Source organism: Falco biarmicus, chromosome W, assembly GCF_023638135.1.
Source record: "Falco biarmicus isolate bFalBia1 chromosome W, bFalBia1.pri, whole genome shotgun sequence".
Classification (NCBI taxonomy): Eukaryota; Metazoa; Chordata; class Aves; order Falconiformes; family Falconidae; genus Falco; species Falco biarmicus.
This window is the reverse complement of record NC_079310.1, coordinates 7,267,080-7,282,538: the sequence shown is the minus strand read 5'-3', so window position 1 is coordinate 7,282,538 and position 15,459 is coordinate 7,267,080. Positions and strand designations below refer to the sequence as shown.

The window sequence follows — 15,459 nt, the reverse complement described above, 5'->3', positions numbered from 1 at the left end:
TATGCTGGCCACTGACTAACAAGCTGAACTAATCCTGATCTGGAGCATGAACCAGTATGTGCCTACTGGGTAAGAGCCAGGACCCATTTTTGCCACATAGCAGTGGTTGCTCTTCCGCCAGTGGATTTTGAATCCTTAAACATAAAATTCAGGACCAGCAGTCTGGGGCATAACCACAGTGCCTGCTCTGTGCCTAATACTTCAGTGGCACACAGAACACCTCCATATGGAGCCAGGACTTCTTATTCTGGAGGGATATAATTATTTTCTACCCCTTTGTAACTCTGGCTCCAGAATCCCAATGGCCACCTTCCCATCTTGATGGGCTCATTGCCACAAGCTCCATATGATGCTGTTTTTTTTCCTGCACTAGTATATAACAAATGTTTTACATCACTACTTTCCCAGATAAGTCCTAATGCCATGGCATGGGCTATTTCCTGGTTGAGCTGCTCAAAAGCTTGCTGTTGTTCCTCTGCCTGTTCAAACTGATTCTTTCCAGGTTACTTGATATACAGATTTGGTCAGTTGGCTATAACCAGGGATGTGCATATGTCAAAACTCAGGGTATTTTGCATGAGGGCAGTGTGTGCTAGGGCATAATACTGTTGAGGTATCCAGATAGTCCAATAGATTCAGTTATCTCCCATTTTCTGCCAGGCCAGTGGTGAGGCCCCTATAATACGGTAAGTTCAGTTCAGGCACCCAAACAGTATATGGGCTGGAGGTGAGAGGAGGAGGAGGAGCTAATGGTTTAACTGAACATTGCCTTGCACTTGCAATTCCTTGACTCACAGTGCTAGATACCTAATGGGTTTTTTTCACCCCACTCAGCCATATTCTCCCCCTTTTCCTTCAGGACCATCCATAAGTCCTAGTGTGTAGGGTAGGAGCATGGAGAATTCCCATATTTTCCTGATGTTTTTTCCGAGGTCAACCAGACCACTGGTCTTTAGACATTACCAACGATGCTCTTCCTAGTACAGTACATATAGGTCACTCATTGATCAACAGGGCACCGAGCTGTCAGGTGATACTAAAAGGGCGTTAATAACTGTCTAACCATCAGAGCTATTGGGCCATGGCATCAGTGGCCACAGCCTTACTGGGGTTCCTCCTCCCCTTTGCCTGTGAACACATTCCATCAACCCAAGCAACTGCAGTTGATCACCTCCCTCTTCCCAGTCCCTCCATGGGGATATCTTATTTTTGAGAGCAGCAAGATCAGACCATTTCTTAACATATCCCTCTGTCAGCTGATCCCCAACCCCACCCCCATTACATAGGGCATAGGACACAAACCCCCAAGAGCTTTGCTCTGCTGAGCCATCAGCTATATCCCTCCTCCTCTGGTTTCTCAGTACCTCCATAGCCACTGCAAGGCAGTTTTCCCGAGTGTGTTGGCTGTAAGTTTCCCACACAGCCTTAATCTTGCTCTGAGTAAAGAACCTGTTGTGTGATCATGTTCTGGGGAACAATGCCCCTGTTTGCACAGGTCTACTTAATTACAGTAACTAGGGGCTGCCTGATAGGCTTCTGTTATTAATTCATCATTAGAGTCCCAAATATCATCATCCCAGGTTTAAGGATCCCAGTCCAGTCAACGTGTGCTTACTGACTGTTCCTGTAGTGGCTCGGTGCATTAGTCTTTAATCTGGCTAATTAGCACCACTATGTACTAAAGTCTGATTAAGGCTCTCCCTTTCGCACTGAGCATTTGCTACTGCTTCCTTTAGCAAACCGTTCCTCTGGGAGAGAATGGCAGCTTGATTTGCAACTTCTCTTGCAAATATTTTTGGAGCTCCACTTGAAGCCTACCTACAACGTGTGCTGGCATACCTTCACAGAAAGCAGCACATCTCTCTCCTAGTGTTTTATATGTATCCTCTTCTCTCTGCAAGGCCCAGGCTAATTTTCTTGGAGTCTGTACTGGGAGGTGGTCCAGGTTCCAGGCAACTAGAACATGGACATGAAGCAAGCACCATCCCATCTCCTCCCAATCATCTTCCCATACCAGTACCATTTTCTTGGGTCCCTTTGGACCCTTCTTTTCCCAGCTATTCAGTATTCACACTCACCCCCAAACACATAATGGGCCCACCACTCACACCACAGTACACCACCACAAATTCCCAATAGCAGAATCAAGGCTCCTTCTGGAGACTCAAAATCATTCCAATTATTCCAGATCCAGCCCATGACAGTTCCCAGTGTTGCCCACATTCTCTGCTAATTACCGTTGTGGGAAAAACAGTTTAAAGTTGGGAAATTTCACTTGTGTTAATTTATTGCCAACCAGCCCAAACCTCCCATCATTGATTTGGGCGTTGAGAAAAAAAGATGACACTTAGACAAACGCATAAACACCTATCCTCTCTCCTCTCCAGTCTCATCTTCCCTTATTTTCACAAGTTACACTCAGTCTGTCAAAATTCCTCTAATAAGGAATTGGGTGGTGTAGAAGGTTGAGGTGATATGTGTAACGGTTTCTGCCTTGTGTGCCTGCTCCAGCATGGGTTGCCCACACAGGCTGCATTCCCTTCAGAGGTGTATGTACCACACACACACACACACAAAGTACCTCTCCAGCCACCACTGGCTGCCTGTGTATTTCTTAAATATGTTTGAGCAGGAGTGCTGTGTACTTCTTTTATGGGATAACATTTTGGGTTTTTTCTTTCCCACAGTTTGCCTCATGGCAGGCTGGAAGCAGCTGAGAGTGACACAGGGCCTTAAGATTTGAACGGGTAGAACTCATTGTGAGCAAACCTGCTGTAGAAGTAATGAGAAGAAAGAGAATAAATATATTGTGATCCAGTCTCTGCTCATGCAACTGAGCTAGAAGAAACAAAAAAAAACCCTGAACTGTTTTACCAGAAGCTTTCATGTCTCTGCTGTATACCTGATGATGAAGCTGGGGAGCCTGGAGTCATTTTCCTCCTTAAGTTTTGGTTTTGTTTGGTACTTTTTGTTGTTGCTGTTGGCCTGTTTTTCATTTCTAAAGCATATATAGCTATCTCTATGCCAGTGAGGAAAGAAAGCAACCATTTTACTCTCTTGAAAACAGATGAAGTCCAGACACTGAGTGCTGTACAGGCCTGTTTGCCTTTTGTTTCTCTTTACTAATTGGTTAATTTCCAACAAGTATGTGTTTTAGAGAATTCATACATATGCAGCCTCAGGGAATTATACTTTGGAAATGAAGTACCTGTTAAAACATGAGGTGGCTAGTATACTTTGTATTCTGACTTTTTTTTTTAATCATCTTTTGTTTTCCTTTTCAAAAACATTAAGAAAAGAGCCTTTTGTTATCTTTTCAGGAATGTCACACTGAAATTCATCTGTGCTTTGTCTGCTTTCATTTGTACCATTCATGGGCAGTTGTGGATTAGATAGGACAAAGTAGCTGAATTCCTAACTTCCACATTCAAATCAAAGTATTGGGAAACTTCCAAGACTCACCTCCTTTTTTTTTTTTTTTTAAATAAAGTATTCTAGTTTTCAGTTTGTGTGATGAAACATATCTAGTCTGTGTTTTTTTAAATATCATTAAAATGGTGTGACAGCCTTGTGTTGGGTTGTATAAGGGCAAGGGAAATATTGTATCCATTTCCTTTTTCTTTCTGTCTTTAATAAGTTACTCTCATATATTTATCGCTCCCCAGATCAGATTTTAAAAGTCTAAGCTCAACTGACCACCTTTTACATTGTAGAATACAAATCGGGTTAGATGAAGAAATGGTAATCCACTTATTTCTTCAGAAGACTGTCTGCTGGAGCAGGCCTGGAACCTTTTTAAATTTCATTGACCCACCTGGAATGACAACCCTCCCTCTTTCTTTATAGACTCTTCATACTCGGAACCTCCTGATGTTCAGCAACAGTTGAACCATTACCAGTCTGCAGCTCTAGTGGCTACCTGATAGTCTTCTCTTATTAATTCAATATTAGAGTTCCAAATATCATCATCTCAGCTTTAAGGATCCCAGTCCACTCAATGTGTACTTAGTCACTCTTCCTCTAGTGTCTTGGTGCATTAGTCTTTAATCTGGCTAGAAGTAGTTTTACATTCTACTGTAAATAGTTGGAATTTTCACAGGAAAATGTTTTTGTCTGCTGTTACTTCTTTTACCTCTGGTACTCCTAGGTTATCTTGGCCTCATGCAATGTGTGGGAAACTTAATAAATGAGTTATTACTTTAAAATAAGAGGTTTCTTTTGTTCCCAATTGCTGTACAGGGCAAGAGGCTCTCAGCATTTCTCAAGCGTTTCTTGTATTTTGTGTCCTCTCTTTTTTATGGCAATAAATAAGCTAAGGGGGGTCTAGTGATTAATTCCTCTCCAGTGTTCTACGATGTGGGATTAATTGGTCACATACTGAACTCGATCTTACCAGATTTTGTTACTTTGTGCATTACAGTATACAGAGGTTTGAGATTAATCAATGAAGTCTTGAAGTGTTTAGGGAAGATTGCTGTTTCTTATGTTTTCATTGTACTTTTGTAGTATTCCTGTTCTTTTTACTGTCCATCCCTTCCTCAAACTCCTATTCCACCAAGGATACATCCCCAATCACAGACCATAATGTAACTCTTAGTTATTACAATGAATGGAGATGTTCTTGGTGTTTGGTGGAATTAATTCCAATGCACAGCGTTCTGTTCTGGATACAGATATTTAGATCTCACTTTCCAATTATGCTTATGTTTTCTATTGAAGTCAGGAATTATAGCATTTTGAAAAGACTGACAAGTGTTTCAGTTTTAAGGGTTTTTTTAATTGCTGGTAATGAAACTGGCAGGACTTTCTCAGCTTCCAAGAAGGTTAGAGTGGGTCTTATATAAGCAGAAACCATTGTCATCTGTTTGTAAGTTTCAGTGCATGATGAATGTTTGGGAGTAATTGTGGTGGTTCTTCTAGCATATAGCTGCTGTCTCTGAATGAGGCAAACTTCCTACCAGCTCTCTCCTGAGTAATGGAAAAGCCTAGAGGACAAAGTCCATTGAAAGAGTAGTTATTTGTCAGAAGGTTGAGTGTAGCATTGATAACAGCAACCTGCTAGTTACTTAGATAGGGCTTTCTTTGAATCAAAATGGCCTTGATGTCTCTTAAATGTTGAGTTTTAGGCTGCAGTAATTATGGAATTTCTGGAAATCATTAAGTCATGTGATAGGAAGCTTGGTGTTAGTATATTTTCAGAATTCACTGAATGGCATTTCTGTAAAAACAACAACAAAAAACAACTCCTAAAAACAACCACACAGGGAAAACAAACCCCTGTCACTTTCCTTCTCCTTTCATTGTTTTTCTTGCAGAATTTTCTAATGCAAAAGATCATTCCTGAACCATGGAGGTGCTGCAGTGTGATGGCTGTGATTTCCGAGCTCCATCCTATGAAGACCTAAAAGCTCACATTCAGGATGTTCATACTGCTTTTCTGCAGCCAACAGATGTTTCTGAGGAAAATCCTAGCCAACCAAAGTCTGGCTCCATGAGTGCTAGCAACCAGACTGAGATTGAATTTTCTTCTGTAAAGGATGAATTTACAATTGCAGATAAAATAGCAGGTAAACTTCAACCCTAAGCCCCTATCTCACATGTGACTTATTTCAGTGCATTTTAATTGGTATGTTTCAGTGTGATTTTTAAAAACTGTTATCTTTATCACTATGGTAGTGAATTGGATGATGTTTACTTATAGCCATATTTTTTGTGTAAATGCAAACGTGTGGATTCATCATCTTGCTATTTTTCACATGCTTTGTCATATTGCTTCTTTTTCTTGCTTTACACCACCGTGAGCTTTAGAAGAGTTTTGAACTTTATTAGTGTACCTTTTTATTTCAAGAAGCTTATTTTGGAAATTGTCTATCCCAAATTATGTGCCATCTGTTAGTTTTCTGAATGTTCTCATATGCACAGGTCTAATCATAAATAAGTGAGGGAATCCTGGTGTGATTAACATGTTCAAGATGTGTGTGTGTTCATATGCATACATGGAGGGTAAACTGTCTAATTTTACTTATTTATATATTTACTTTTTAATTCTTATTTTAGGGCAAAATGCAACAACTCAGATGGAGACTGGAAGTTATTATAGCCAGAGCCAAAGTTTTTGTGGTCAACATATGGCTCCAAATCCTAAACCAACCAACAAGTTTTTCCAGTGCAAATTCTGTGTGCGTTATTTCCGATCTAAAAACCTCCTCATGGAGCACACTCGCAAGGTTCATGGAGCACAAGTTGGGGGGAGCTCAGTAGGGTCACACACTGCTGGATCTTTAAATTACAACATCATGATGCACGAGGGGTTTGGCAAAGTTTTCTCTTGCCAGTTCTGCACCTACAAATCACCAAGGCGCGCAAGGATTATTAAGCACCAGAAAATGTATCACAAAAACAGTCTGAAGGAGAGTTTAACTCCTACTGCTACCTCTGCTGTATCTGAATTGACATCTGCATCTGTGCCAGTGCAGGAGCCTTGCAAGGAATTACCTGCGGAGGTGGTAGAACGGAGCATTTTGGAGTCCATGGTCAAGCCTCTAACAAAGTCCAGAGGCAACTTTTGCTGTGAATGGTGCAGTTACCAGACACCTCGAAGGGAGCGCTGGTGTGACCATATGATGAAGAAGCACCGCAGCATGGTAAAAATACTGTCAAGTTTGAGGCAGGAACAAGACAGAACCAATGCGTCTGATGTGCAGAGTAAGTGTGTCCAGAATGCCTCCCCAAACTCTAATTATATCTCTGTGAATATGACAGGACGTGATATGTTGAATGCTGATGTCTCAAACTTCAGAAGCTCTATGGGCAATTCCCTTATCAGGCCCAACTCTTCTATATCCTCTAAGTTTTTCTCTGTGTCTTATCCTCAAATGAAGTCTAAATTACCTCACAACTCGGGCATAGTTAATTTGTCTGACAGATCCCACTATGGAGTTGCTGACATGACAAATTCTTCTGCTGAATTGGAAACAAACAGTATGCTAAATGACTGCAGCTCAGACGAAGAGTTAAATGAAGTCAACAGTGAGAATGGCTTGAACTCTGTGGACCACCAGACTTCAGGAATATCTGCAGAGCAACTGATGGGATCTGATGGCAACAAGCTGTTGGAAACAAAAGGGATTCCCTTTAGAAGATACATGAACAGGTTCCAATGTCCTTTTTGCCCTTTCCTCACAATGCACCGTCGAAGCATCTCCCGTCACATTGAGAATATCCACCTGTCTGGGAAGACAACTGTATACAAATGCAATGAATGCCCTTTCACCTGTAAGAGTTCGTTAAAGCTTGGAGCTCATAGGCAATGTCATGCAAGTACAACATCAGACTGGGACACTCTGAATTCTCAGAGTGAAAACATTGTCTCCACTTTGAATGACAACACAGTTTCTTATGAAAGTGGAAATATAAATGCAAGGAAGTCAGCTGGGATGATGGAAACAGTGCAGCAGCAACAGCAGCAGTTGCCTCAACCCCATTCACAGCATCCTTATAAGTGCACAATGTGTAACTATTCTACCACTACTTTGAAAGGCCTCAGAGTTCATCAGCAGCACAAGCACTCATTTTGTGACAACTTACCAAAATATGATGGACAGTCATTCAATGTGCCACAAGAGAGCGAGGTAGATGCTCTCACCTCTGTTAGCACAGTGAAGAAAAGCCAGACCTCAATTCTTGGTCTCTCGTCTAAAAATAACTTTATTGCTAAAGTCACTCGGAAGGTGTCAAATGACTGTCCTTTGGATCTCTCACCAGTGAAGAAAAGAACTAGAATTGATGAAATAGCAAGCAACTTGCAGAGCAAAATAAACAAAAACAAACAGCAAGAAGATGCTGTGATTAATGTAGAGGATGATGAGGAAGAGGAGGAAGATGAGGTGGAGATAGAAGTGGAATTAGACAGAGAAGAAGAACAAACAGAGCCACTGGTGGAGGTTTCTAGTTCTTATGCACCCCAGCAAATGTGGGGGAGAGAGACTAATGATTCCCAGAAGGATGCAAAATTTAAAAACATGCATCATGATTATATTTCCACCAATGGAGCAGAGATTGAGCTCACTTTATCTGAAGATGAAGAAGATTATTTTTCTTCCATTAACATGAAAGATCAACAGAGTCCTAATGCCTCCATTCTGGGAAGCCAGCCAAGTATGTATGGACCTGATCAGAACAACGAAAATGTGGAGATTAATGACTCTGGCAGGCTTTACTATTGTAAACACTGTGATTTTAGCAACAAATCTGCCAGGAGTGTTAGCACCCACTACCAACGGATGCACCCCTACATAAAATTCAGCTTTAGGTATATCTTGGATCCCAATGATCACAGTGCAGTATACAGATGCCTTGAGTGTTATATTGACTATACGAACTTTGAAGACCTGCAGCAACACTATGGAGAGCATCATCCTGAAGCTATGAATGTATTGAACTCCGATCACTCTGATCTGATCTACCGCTGTCGCTTCTGTTCTTACACTAGCCCTAATGTTAGAAGCCTGATGCCGCATTACCAAAGAATGCATCCAACAGTGAAAATTAACAATGCAATGATATTTTCAAGCTATCTTGTTGAGCAGCAAGAGGGGTTAAACACAGAGTCTCAGACACTGAGAGAGATCTTGAATTCTGCTCCAAAAACTATGGCAACCCCCACCCCTGTGGCTCATGGGACTACTGTGCCAGCAAGTTTTAACAAAAGTGCCACAAAGAGTTTTAGTCCTGAATGTGAAAATCAGAAGGCACCTTCGGTCAGTTCTGTGGTTGTTTATGACTGTGATGTGTGCTCATTTGCAAGCCCTAACATGCATTCAGTTCTGGTGCATTACCAGAAAAAACACCCTGAACAAAAAGCATCATATTTCAGAATTCAGAAGACCATGCATATAGCTTCTGTTGACAGGGGCTCTGCCCTGGCTCAAATGTCTTTTGAGATGGGGGTGTCTGTCTCCTCAAAACTATCTAACTTGGCTTCTCAACCTCCACCTCCCCCATCACTGCCCCCAGACCTTGCTTCTGAACTCTACTATTGCAAACACTGTTCATACAGCAACCGTTCAGTTGTGGGAGTGCTTGTCCACTACCAGAAAAGGCATCCGGAAATAAAAGTCACTGCCAAGTACATCAGGCAGGCACCCCCTACTGCAGCAATGATGAAGGCTGGTGAGCTGCCACCTGGGATTCAGAAACTGCCAGTGTCAGTGCAGCAGTTGAGGCGGGGCAGTTCTGAGAGCTGTGTGAATTCCCCTGAGAATGAAATGTTCTTGTGCCAGCACTGTGATTATGGGAACCGGACTGTGAAAGGTGTGCTCATTCATTATCAAAAGAAGCATCGTGATTTCAAAGCCAATGCAGATGTGATTAGGCAGCATACAGCCACCATTAGAAGCCTTTGTGATCGTAACCAGAAGAAATCATCTGGCAGCCTGCCTGCTCACACCTCCAACACTGAACAGGACAAGATAAAGCTGAGAGCCCTCAAATGCAGGCAATGTAGCTACACATCACCTTACTTCTATGCGTTGAGGAAGCATATTAAGAAAGACCACCCAAATCTGAAGGCCACAGTCACGGCCATTCTGAGATGGTCATTTTTGGATGGCTTGATAGAAGCTGGCTATCACTGTGAATGGTGCATTTATTCACATACAGAACCAAGTGGTTTGCTTGTGCATTACCAAAGGAGACATCCTGAACATTATGTTGACTATACATATATGGCAACTAAACTCTGGGCAGGTCCGGATCCTTCCCCTCCTACCCCAGTGATGCCATCAGAGGCAAAAACCTATAAATGCAGAGACTGCATTTTTGAAACATCTTCCATTTGGGATATTACTAATCACTACCAGGCTTTTCACCCTTGGGCTATGAATGGGGATGAATCTGTATTGTTAGATATCATTAAGGAGAAAGATGCTGCTGAGAAAATTGGCACACAGCTTAATGAAGTTAGGGCCAGGATTAATTCTGAAAACAAGGTAACATCACAGATGGACCAGGATGTGGAGGATCCCAGCCTTTCCCAGGAAAAAACTATTATTCAACTGGCTTCTGCAAACCCTGCCATCTCTTCCATTCCATATCAGTGTACAGTTTGCCAGTCTGAGTACAATAACTTGCATGGCCTCCTGACACATTATGGCAAAAAGCATCCTGGCATGAAAGTAAAAGCTGCTGACTTTGCACAGGACATAGACATTAACCCAGGGGCTGTGTACAAGTGCAGACATTGCCCATACATTAACACACGCATTCATGGTGTCCTCACACATTACCAGAAACGGCACCCATCAGTAAAGGTCACTGCTGAAGACTTTGTGCATGATGTGGAACAGTCGAATGACATCACCCAGAATGACATAGAAGAAATGAGTAGGATTTTCAAGCAAGGCTATGGTGCATACCGGTGCAAACTATGCCCTTACACCCATGGCACACTGGAGAAGCTCAAAATTCACTATGAGAAATACCATAATCAGCCTGAATTTGATGTTTTTGCTCAGTCATCACCAAAGCTGTCTGCCTCAGTGGAGCCAGACATGGTAACTGAAATCAAGGTCTCCCCAGAAATTGCTGCTGATAGCGTTGGAGAAGTCTCTGTCTCGGTACCTCATTTCTCCAGTTCTCACTTAGTGTCTCACACAGTTTTCCGGTGTCAGCTCTGCAAATACTTCTGTTCTACCCGGAAGGGGATAGCCAGGCACTACCGCATCAAACATAATAATGTTCGAGCACAGCCAGAAGGCAAGAACAACCTCTTCAAGTGTGCTTTGTGTTCCTACACCAACCCTATCCGCAAAGGGCTTGCAGCACACTACCAGAAAAGGCATGACATTGATGCTTACTACACTCATTGTTTAGCAGCTTCCAGGACAGTAAGTGATAAACCCAATAAAGTGATCATTCCATCTCCTCCCAAAGATGATACTCCTCAGTTAAGTGAGGAGCTGAGGAGGGCTGTGGAAAAGAAGAAATGCTCGCTTTGTTCCTTTCAATCTTTTAGCAAAAAAGGTATTGTATCCCACTACATGAAGCGTCACCCTGGTGTTTTCCCTAAGAAGCAGCATGCGAGCAAGCTGGGGGGTTACTTCACTGCTGTGTATGCTGATGAACATGAAAAGTCAACTCCAGCTGAGGAAAGGAATGACTTTGAAAAGACTGAGGTGGAGAGCGAGGCTCAGGAAACTGAGTGGCTTCCCTTCAGATGCATAAAATGTTTCAAGCTGTCCTTCAGCACAGCAGAGCTGCTATGCATGCATTACACTGATCACCACAGCAAGGATTTGAAGAGAGACTTTACCATACTGGGAAGTGGCACCCCCTCTCATAATGCTGTCTATCAGTGCAAGCACTGTGATACTAAATTGCATAGCACAGCAGAGCTAACCTCACACTTGAATAGTCACAATGAAGAATTCCAGAAGCGTGCCAAACGTCAGGAGAGGAGGAAACAGCTTTTGAGCAAGCAGAAATATGCAGATGATGCTTTTACAGATTTCAAACAAGAGAGGGTAAGGATCTGTGTATCTGGTTTCCTTCTCTGCTTCCTCTCCCCAGGGAGTAAAACAAACCAAAAGCTGTTCTTCTATACCCCAAGAGGCTCCTTATTACTAATACCCACTTGCATGTTCTCTTTGACAGCCAAATGAGTGCAGGTTAATGACTCAGCGTGTCAATGGTCCCTATAGTCAGTTACACATTCTGCTTTAATTTCCTTCATTCTCCACCTATTCCTAGGCTCCATGGGAAGCTCTGCTCCTTCCAACTGTTTCCTTCAGGATTTTCCCTATCTTTCTTCCTTTCTCTCACCCTTATAGATGGCTGACAGTTATTTATTCTTCTGTTGCAAGGCTGCTGTTTGCTTCCTCATAGATTCTTTAGCAAATGTCCCATTCTACTGTTCATCAGTGTACCTTGAAATAACATACCAATTTCCTTCTCAAGCTTACCAATTTCAGTATGTTTTCTGATAAAGAACCTGATGTTTATGTGCATCTATCCAATAACTTCAAGTTTTGGGCAAGTGTTCCTGTGAACAGAAGACCAAATTCTACTACTCTTTTCTGTACCCTTCTCCTCATCTGAAGTAACTCTACTTGCTGTAAAAAAGTATACAATTGGGTGGGTGGGAACCGTGAAAGAGCATGACTTGGTCTCATAAGTTAAAAATGAATGGTTTTATAGGGGTCTACTGTTATGCAGAAATTCAAGGTTTTTCCTGTGTACATTCTGTCCACCTATTTTGAGGGCTTCTATTAAGAAGTCAGTGCAAATAGAGGTCGAAGTTTTGCACAATAGCATGTTTTAGTGGGTTGACCTTGGCTAGACGCCAGGTACCCACCAAGCCACTCTATCACTCCCCTCCTCAGCAGGATGGAGGGGAAGAAAATAAGATGGAAAAAAACTTGTGGGTCAAGATAAAGGCAGTTTTAAAAAAGCAAAAGCCGCATGGGGAAGCAAAGGAAAACAAAAGTTTTATTCTCTACTTCCCATCAGCAGGTGATGTCCAACCACTTCCTGGGAAGCAGTGGTTGCTCTGGAAGACAAATGTCATAACAACGAATCCTCCCCTTCTCTTAGTGTTTATTTCTGAGTAGATGTCATATGGTATGGAATATCCCATTGGTCACTTTGGGTCAGCTTTCCTGGCTATGTTCCCTCCCAAGATCTTACCCACGCCCAGCCTACTGGCCTTTGGTGGTGGTGGTGAAGGTTGGAGAGGCAGCCTTGATGCTGTGGGAGCATTTCTCAGCAGTAGTCAAAACGCTGGTGTGTTATCACCACCTTTCTAGCTACCAATACAAGCACAGCACTGTGAGGGCTGCTATGGGGAAAATTAACTTCATCTCAACCAGACCCAATACACATGTACACTAAATGCAATTTCCCTTAAGGTGCAAAATCTGGTCTGGATATATTCCTAAAAGTGAGATATCAGAAGCATGTTTCGCATATTATGTTAGTATAACTGATTAATACTCATGTGCTTCAATAGGCTTTTGGACACTTGGAAGATGCTTCAAAACTTGAGGAGAGGAAAGTAGTTGGCTACAAATGTAAATTTTGTGTGGAAGTTCATCCAACGCTTCGAGCCATCTGTAATCATCTCCGTAAGCATGTCCAGTATGGAAATGTTTCTTCTGTGTCAGCTACAGTAAAGGTGAGAATTCTGTGAACTGACAACATTTTTTGTTTGCTATTAAGGTCTAACTGAAAGCCTGTAGAGGGGTCCCAAGGAGTCAAATGGGTTTTGGATTGGGTATTCTGAACAGTTAAGCATGACATTCTAATCTAATTCTTCAGGTTTCTGCAGCACATTTTGTTTACTTTAAGATGTTTTACCTTTCTTCTGTTCTTCGTCTGGGGCACAAAAACTATTTAATTCTAATTTCTTATCTGCCATGTAGGAACTGATATCATGGATGACTGAAAGGCTTGATTTATGAGCAGGAGCTTCTCCCTCAGCTGTTCTGGACTACTTTTCTGCTTTCTTAGACCCCTACTGTATGGAGTGGGTTTTTTTTTCCTCCAACCCATATGCAAAAGTGAAATTATAGTGCTGCAAACACATATTCAAATAGCCAGCTGAGCCAGAGGTCCAATTCAAGTGGTTAATTGTAAATGTGCTGCTCTTTCCTCCCTATTCAAGTGGAGACCACCTAGAATGTCTCTGAGGATAGGCTGTGCTCCACAGACAGCTTTACAGGCTATCAGCAGGGGGAGTTCAGGTGCAATAAGGTTGCAAAACTGGTTATGCAGTTTTCCTCCTTTTCTTGCTGCAATGAGTACTCAGCAAAATATTATTCTGAAGTCCTCAGAATGTTAACTAAAGCATGCATATTTCATGACATCAACTGTGTGCTGTGTAAAGTATCTGAGTACTTCACAGTCTAAATTATTCTACCTAAGAGCTTTCATTCTCCTTCCACTGAACTTTCTTTAGCTTATCCAATACTACTGACAGAATAGGATGCTTATCTTCTATCAATGTCAAAACACAGCACTGCACTAGCTAGGAAGAAATATTAACTCTATCCCAGCAGAAATCAGGACAGGGTTCAATACCATCTTTTGAGCAAGTAGATACTAAACAGCAGGGAACAAAAACTAAAATACAAGACCCTAAAACCATCATATAAATAGACTTTTCATTTTCTTATTTGTGTTATGCAATTTCAGTCTATGAACAGTTTTAATGTTGCTGCAGAATGCATGCTGTGCTAGTTAACACTTAGGAAATGGACCAAGAGATGGGTTTTTTGTTTTTTTAATGTATATACATATATATATAATTAAAGACTAGGCTCTCTTTATACAAAAAGTCATTATTGTAGTATGGTAGGGATACCCTTAGAAACTGAATGCATTGGGATATATAGGAGAGATTGAGGGGCAGAAGGGAGAGAGAATTGATGGCTTTGGGGGGGTATGTGTTTTTTAGCAGGAAGCTGAAGATTCTTCAAGCACAACTTTGGAGGGGTTTGAGGGAGCCAAAGACCCTGGCACTGTGGAATTTACAGAAGCTGAATCTGGAGCATCCTTGGAAGATGAAACCAGGCCTGGGGGCTACCACTGCAGCCAGTGTGACCGGGTTTTGATGTCTATGCAGGGTCTGCGATCTCATGAGAGGAGTCACTTGGCTCTGGCCATGTTTACCCGGGAAGACAAGTACAGCTGCCAGTATTGCTCCTTTGTCTCTGCTTTCAGGCACAAGTAAGTTACGGTTTGTTTTCAACGGCACAGACTACTAGCATGACTTTTTTATGTTGGTTGACATTGAAGGAGAGTGCATTCAATTTTATTTCAAGCCATGTTTTTATCTTTCTCAGCATTTAGGTATTTTCTATGCCCCCAAACATTTTGCCATCGTCGACTGTAAAAAGTCCCATTTTTATATCTTGAATACAAATTCTCTTTTTGTTGTGTGTAGGGGAAATGCACACCAAGCAAAAAGATGCCCACCACTTATGCAGTCTTGTTAAATGCATGAAATTAAAAAAGCCATAAAGAGGAAAAAGTATTTTTCACTAGCCTTCCATGTAACTACCTTATTTTTAAATAGTACTGTGACTTCGTTTCTAGTGTTGAACAGCTATCACAAGCCAATCTTAAAGTTAAGAGTTTTTTTCTTTTCTTATTTGTGTTATGAAATTTCAGTCTATGAACATAATCTTCAAATCAGTGTGGTATTCTTGAAATGGGTTGAGGAAATCACCCCTTATCTGATGTGACCCATGAAAAATGCATGGTCATAATAAATAATCAAATTCCTCATGACATTTCTTTGCCTACAAATAGGAAGCTTTAGAATTCTTTTATCATATTTATTCATGGCTTGCCACAAAGAAATACGGTTTATTGTTGTGGGTTTTTTTACTGGCATCCTAGACTGACAAACATATGTACATTTTTTCTGTAGCTTCTGGGGGAAGAACTGTCATGTCCCCC

General features: G+C 41.7%; 1 protein-coding gene across 4 annotated transcripts in view; it reads left to right on the top strand.

Moving 5' to 3' along the window:
• The window catches only part of LOC130141879 (zinc finger protein 462-like), a 101,961-nt gene that overhangs the window by 40,869 nt on the left and 45,633 nt on the right, over positions 1-15,459 (top strand). For 2 of the 4 annotated variants that reach the window (XR_008819222.1, XM_056323146.1), the window contains exons 2-5: positions 5,316-5,567; positions 6,058-11,522; positions 13,007-13,171; positions 14,453-14,724. Coding sequence is in view for 3 of the 4 variants with exons in the window: in XM_056323146.1 (XP_056179121.1) it covers positions 5,348-5,567; positions 6,058-11,522; positions 13,007-13,171; positions 14,453-14,724 (6,122 nt within the window). In the remaining variant the exon portion in view is untranslated. The remainder of the gene's footprint in view (positions 1-5,315; positions 5,568-6,057; positions 11,523-13,006; positions 13,172-14,452; positions 14,725-15,459) is intronic. The other 2 variants (XM_056323148.1, XM_056323147.1) reach the window with 2 other exon arrangements.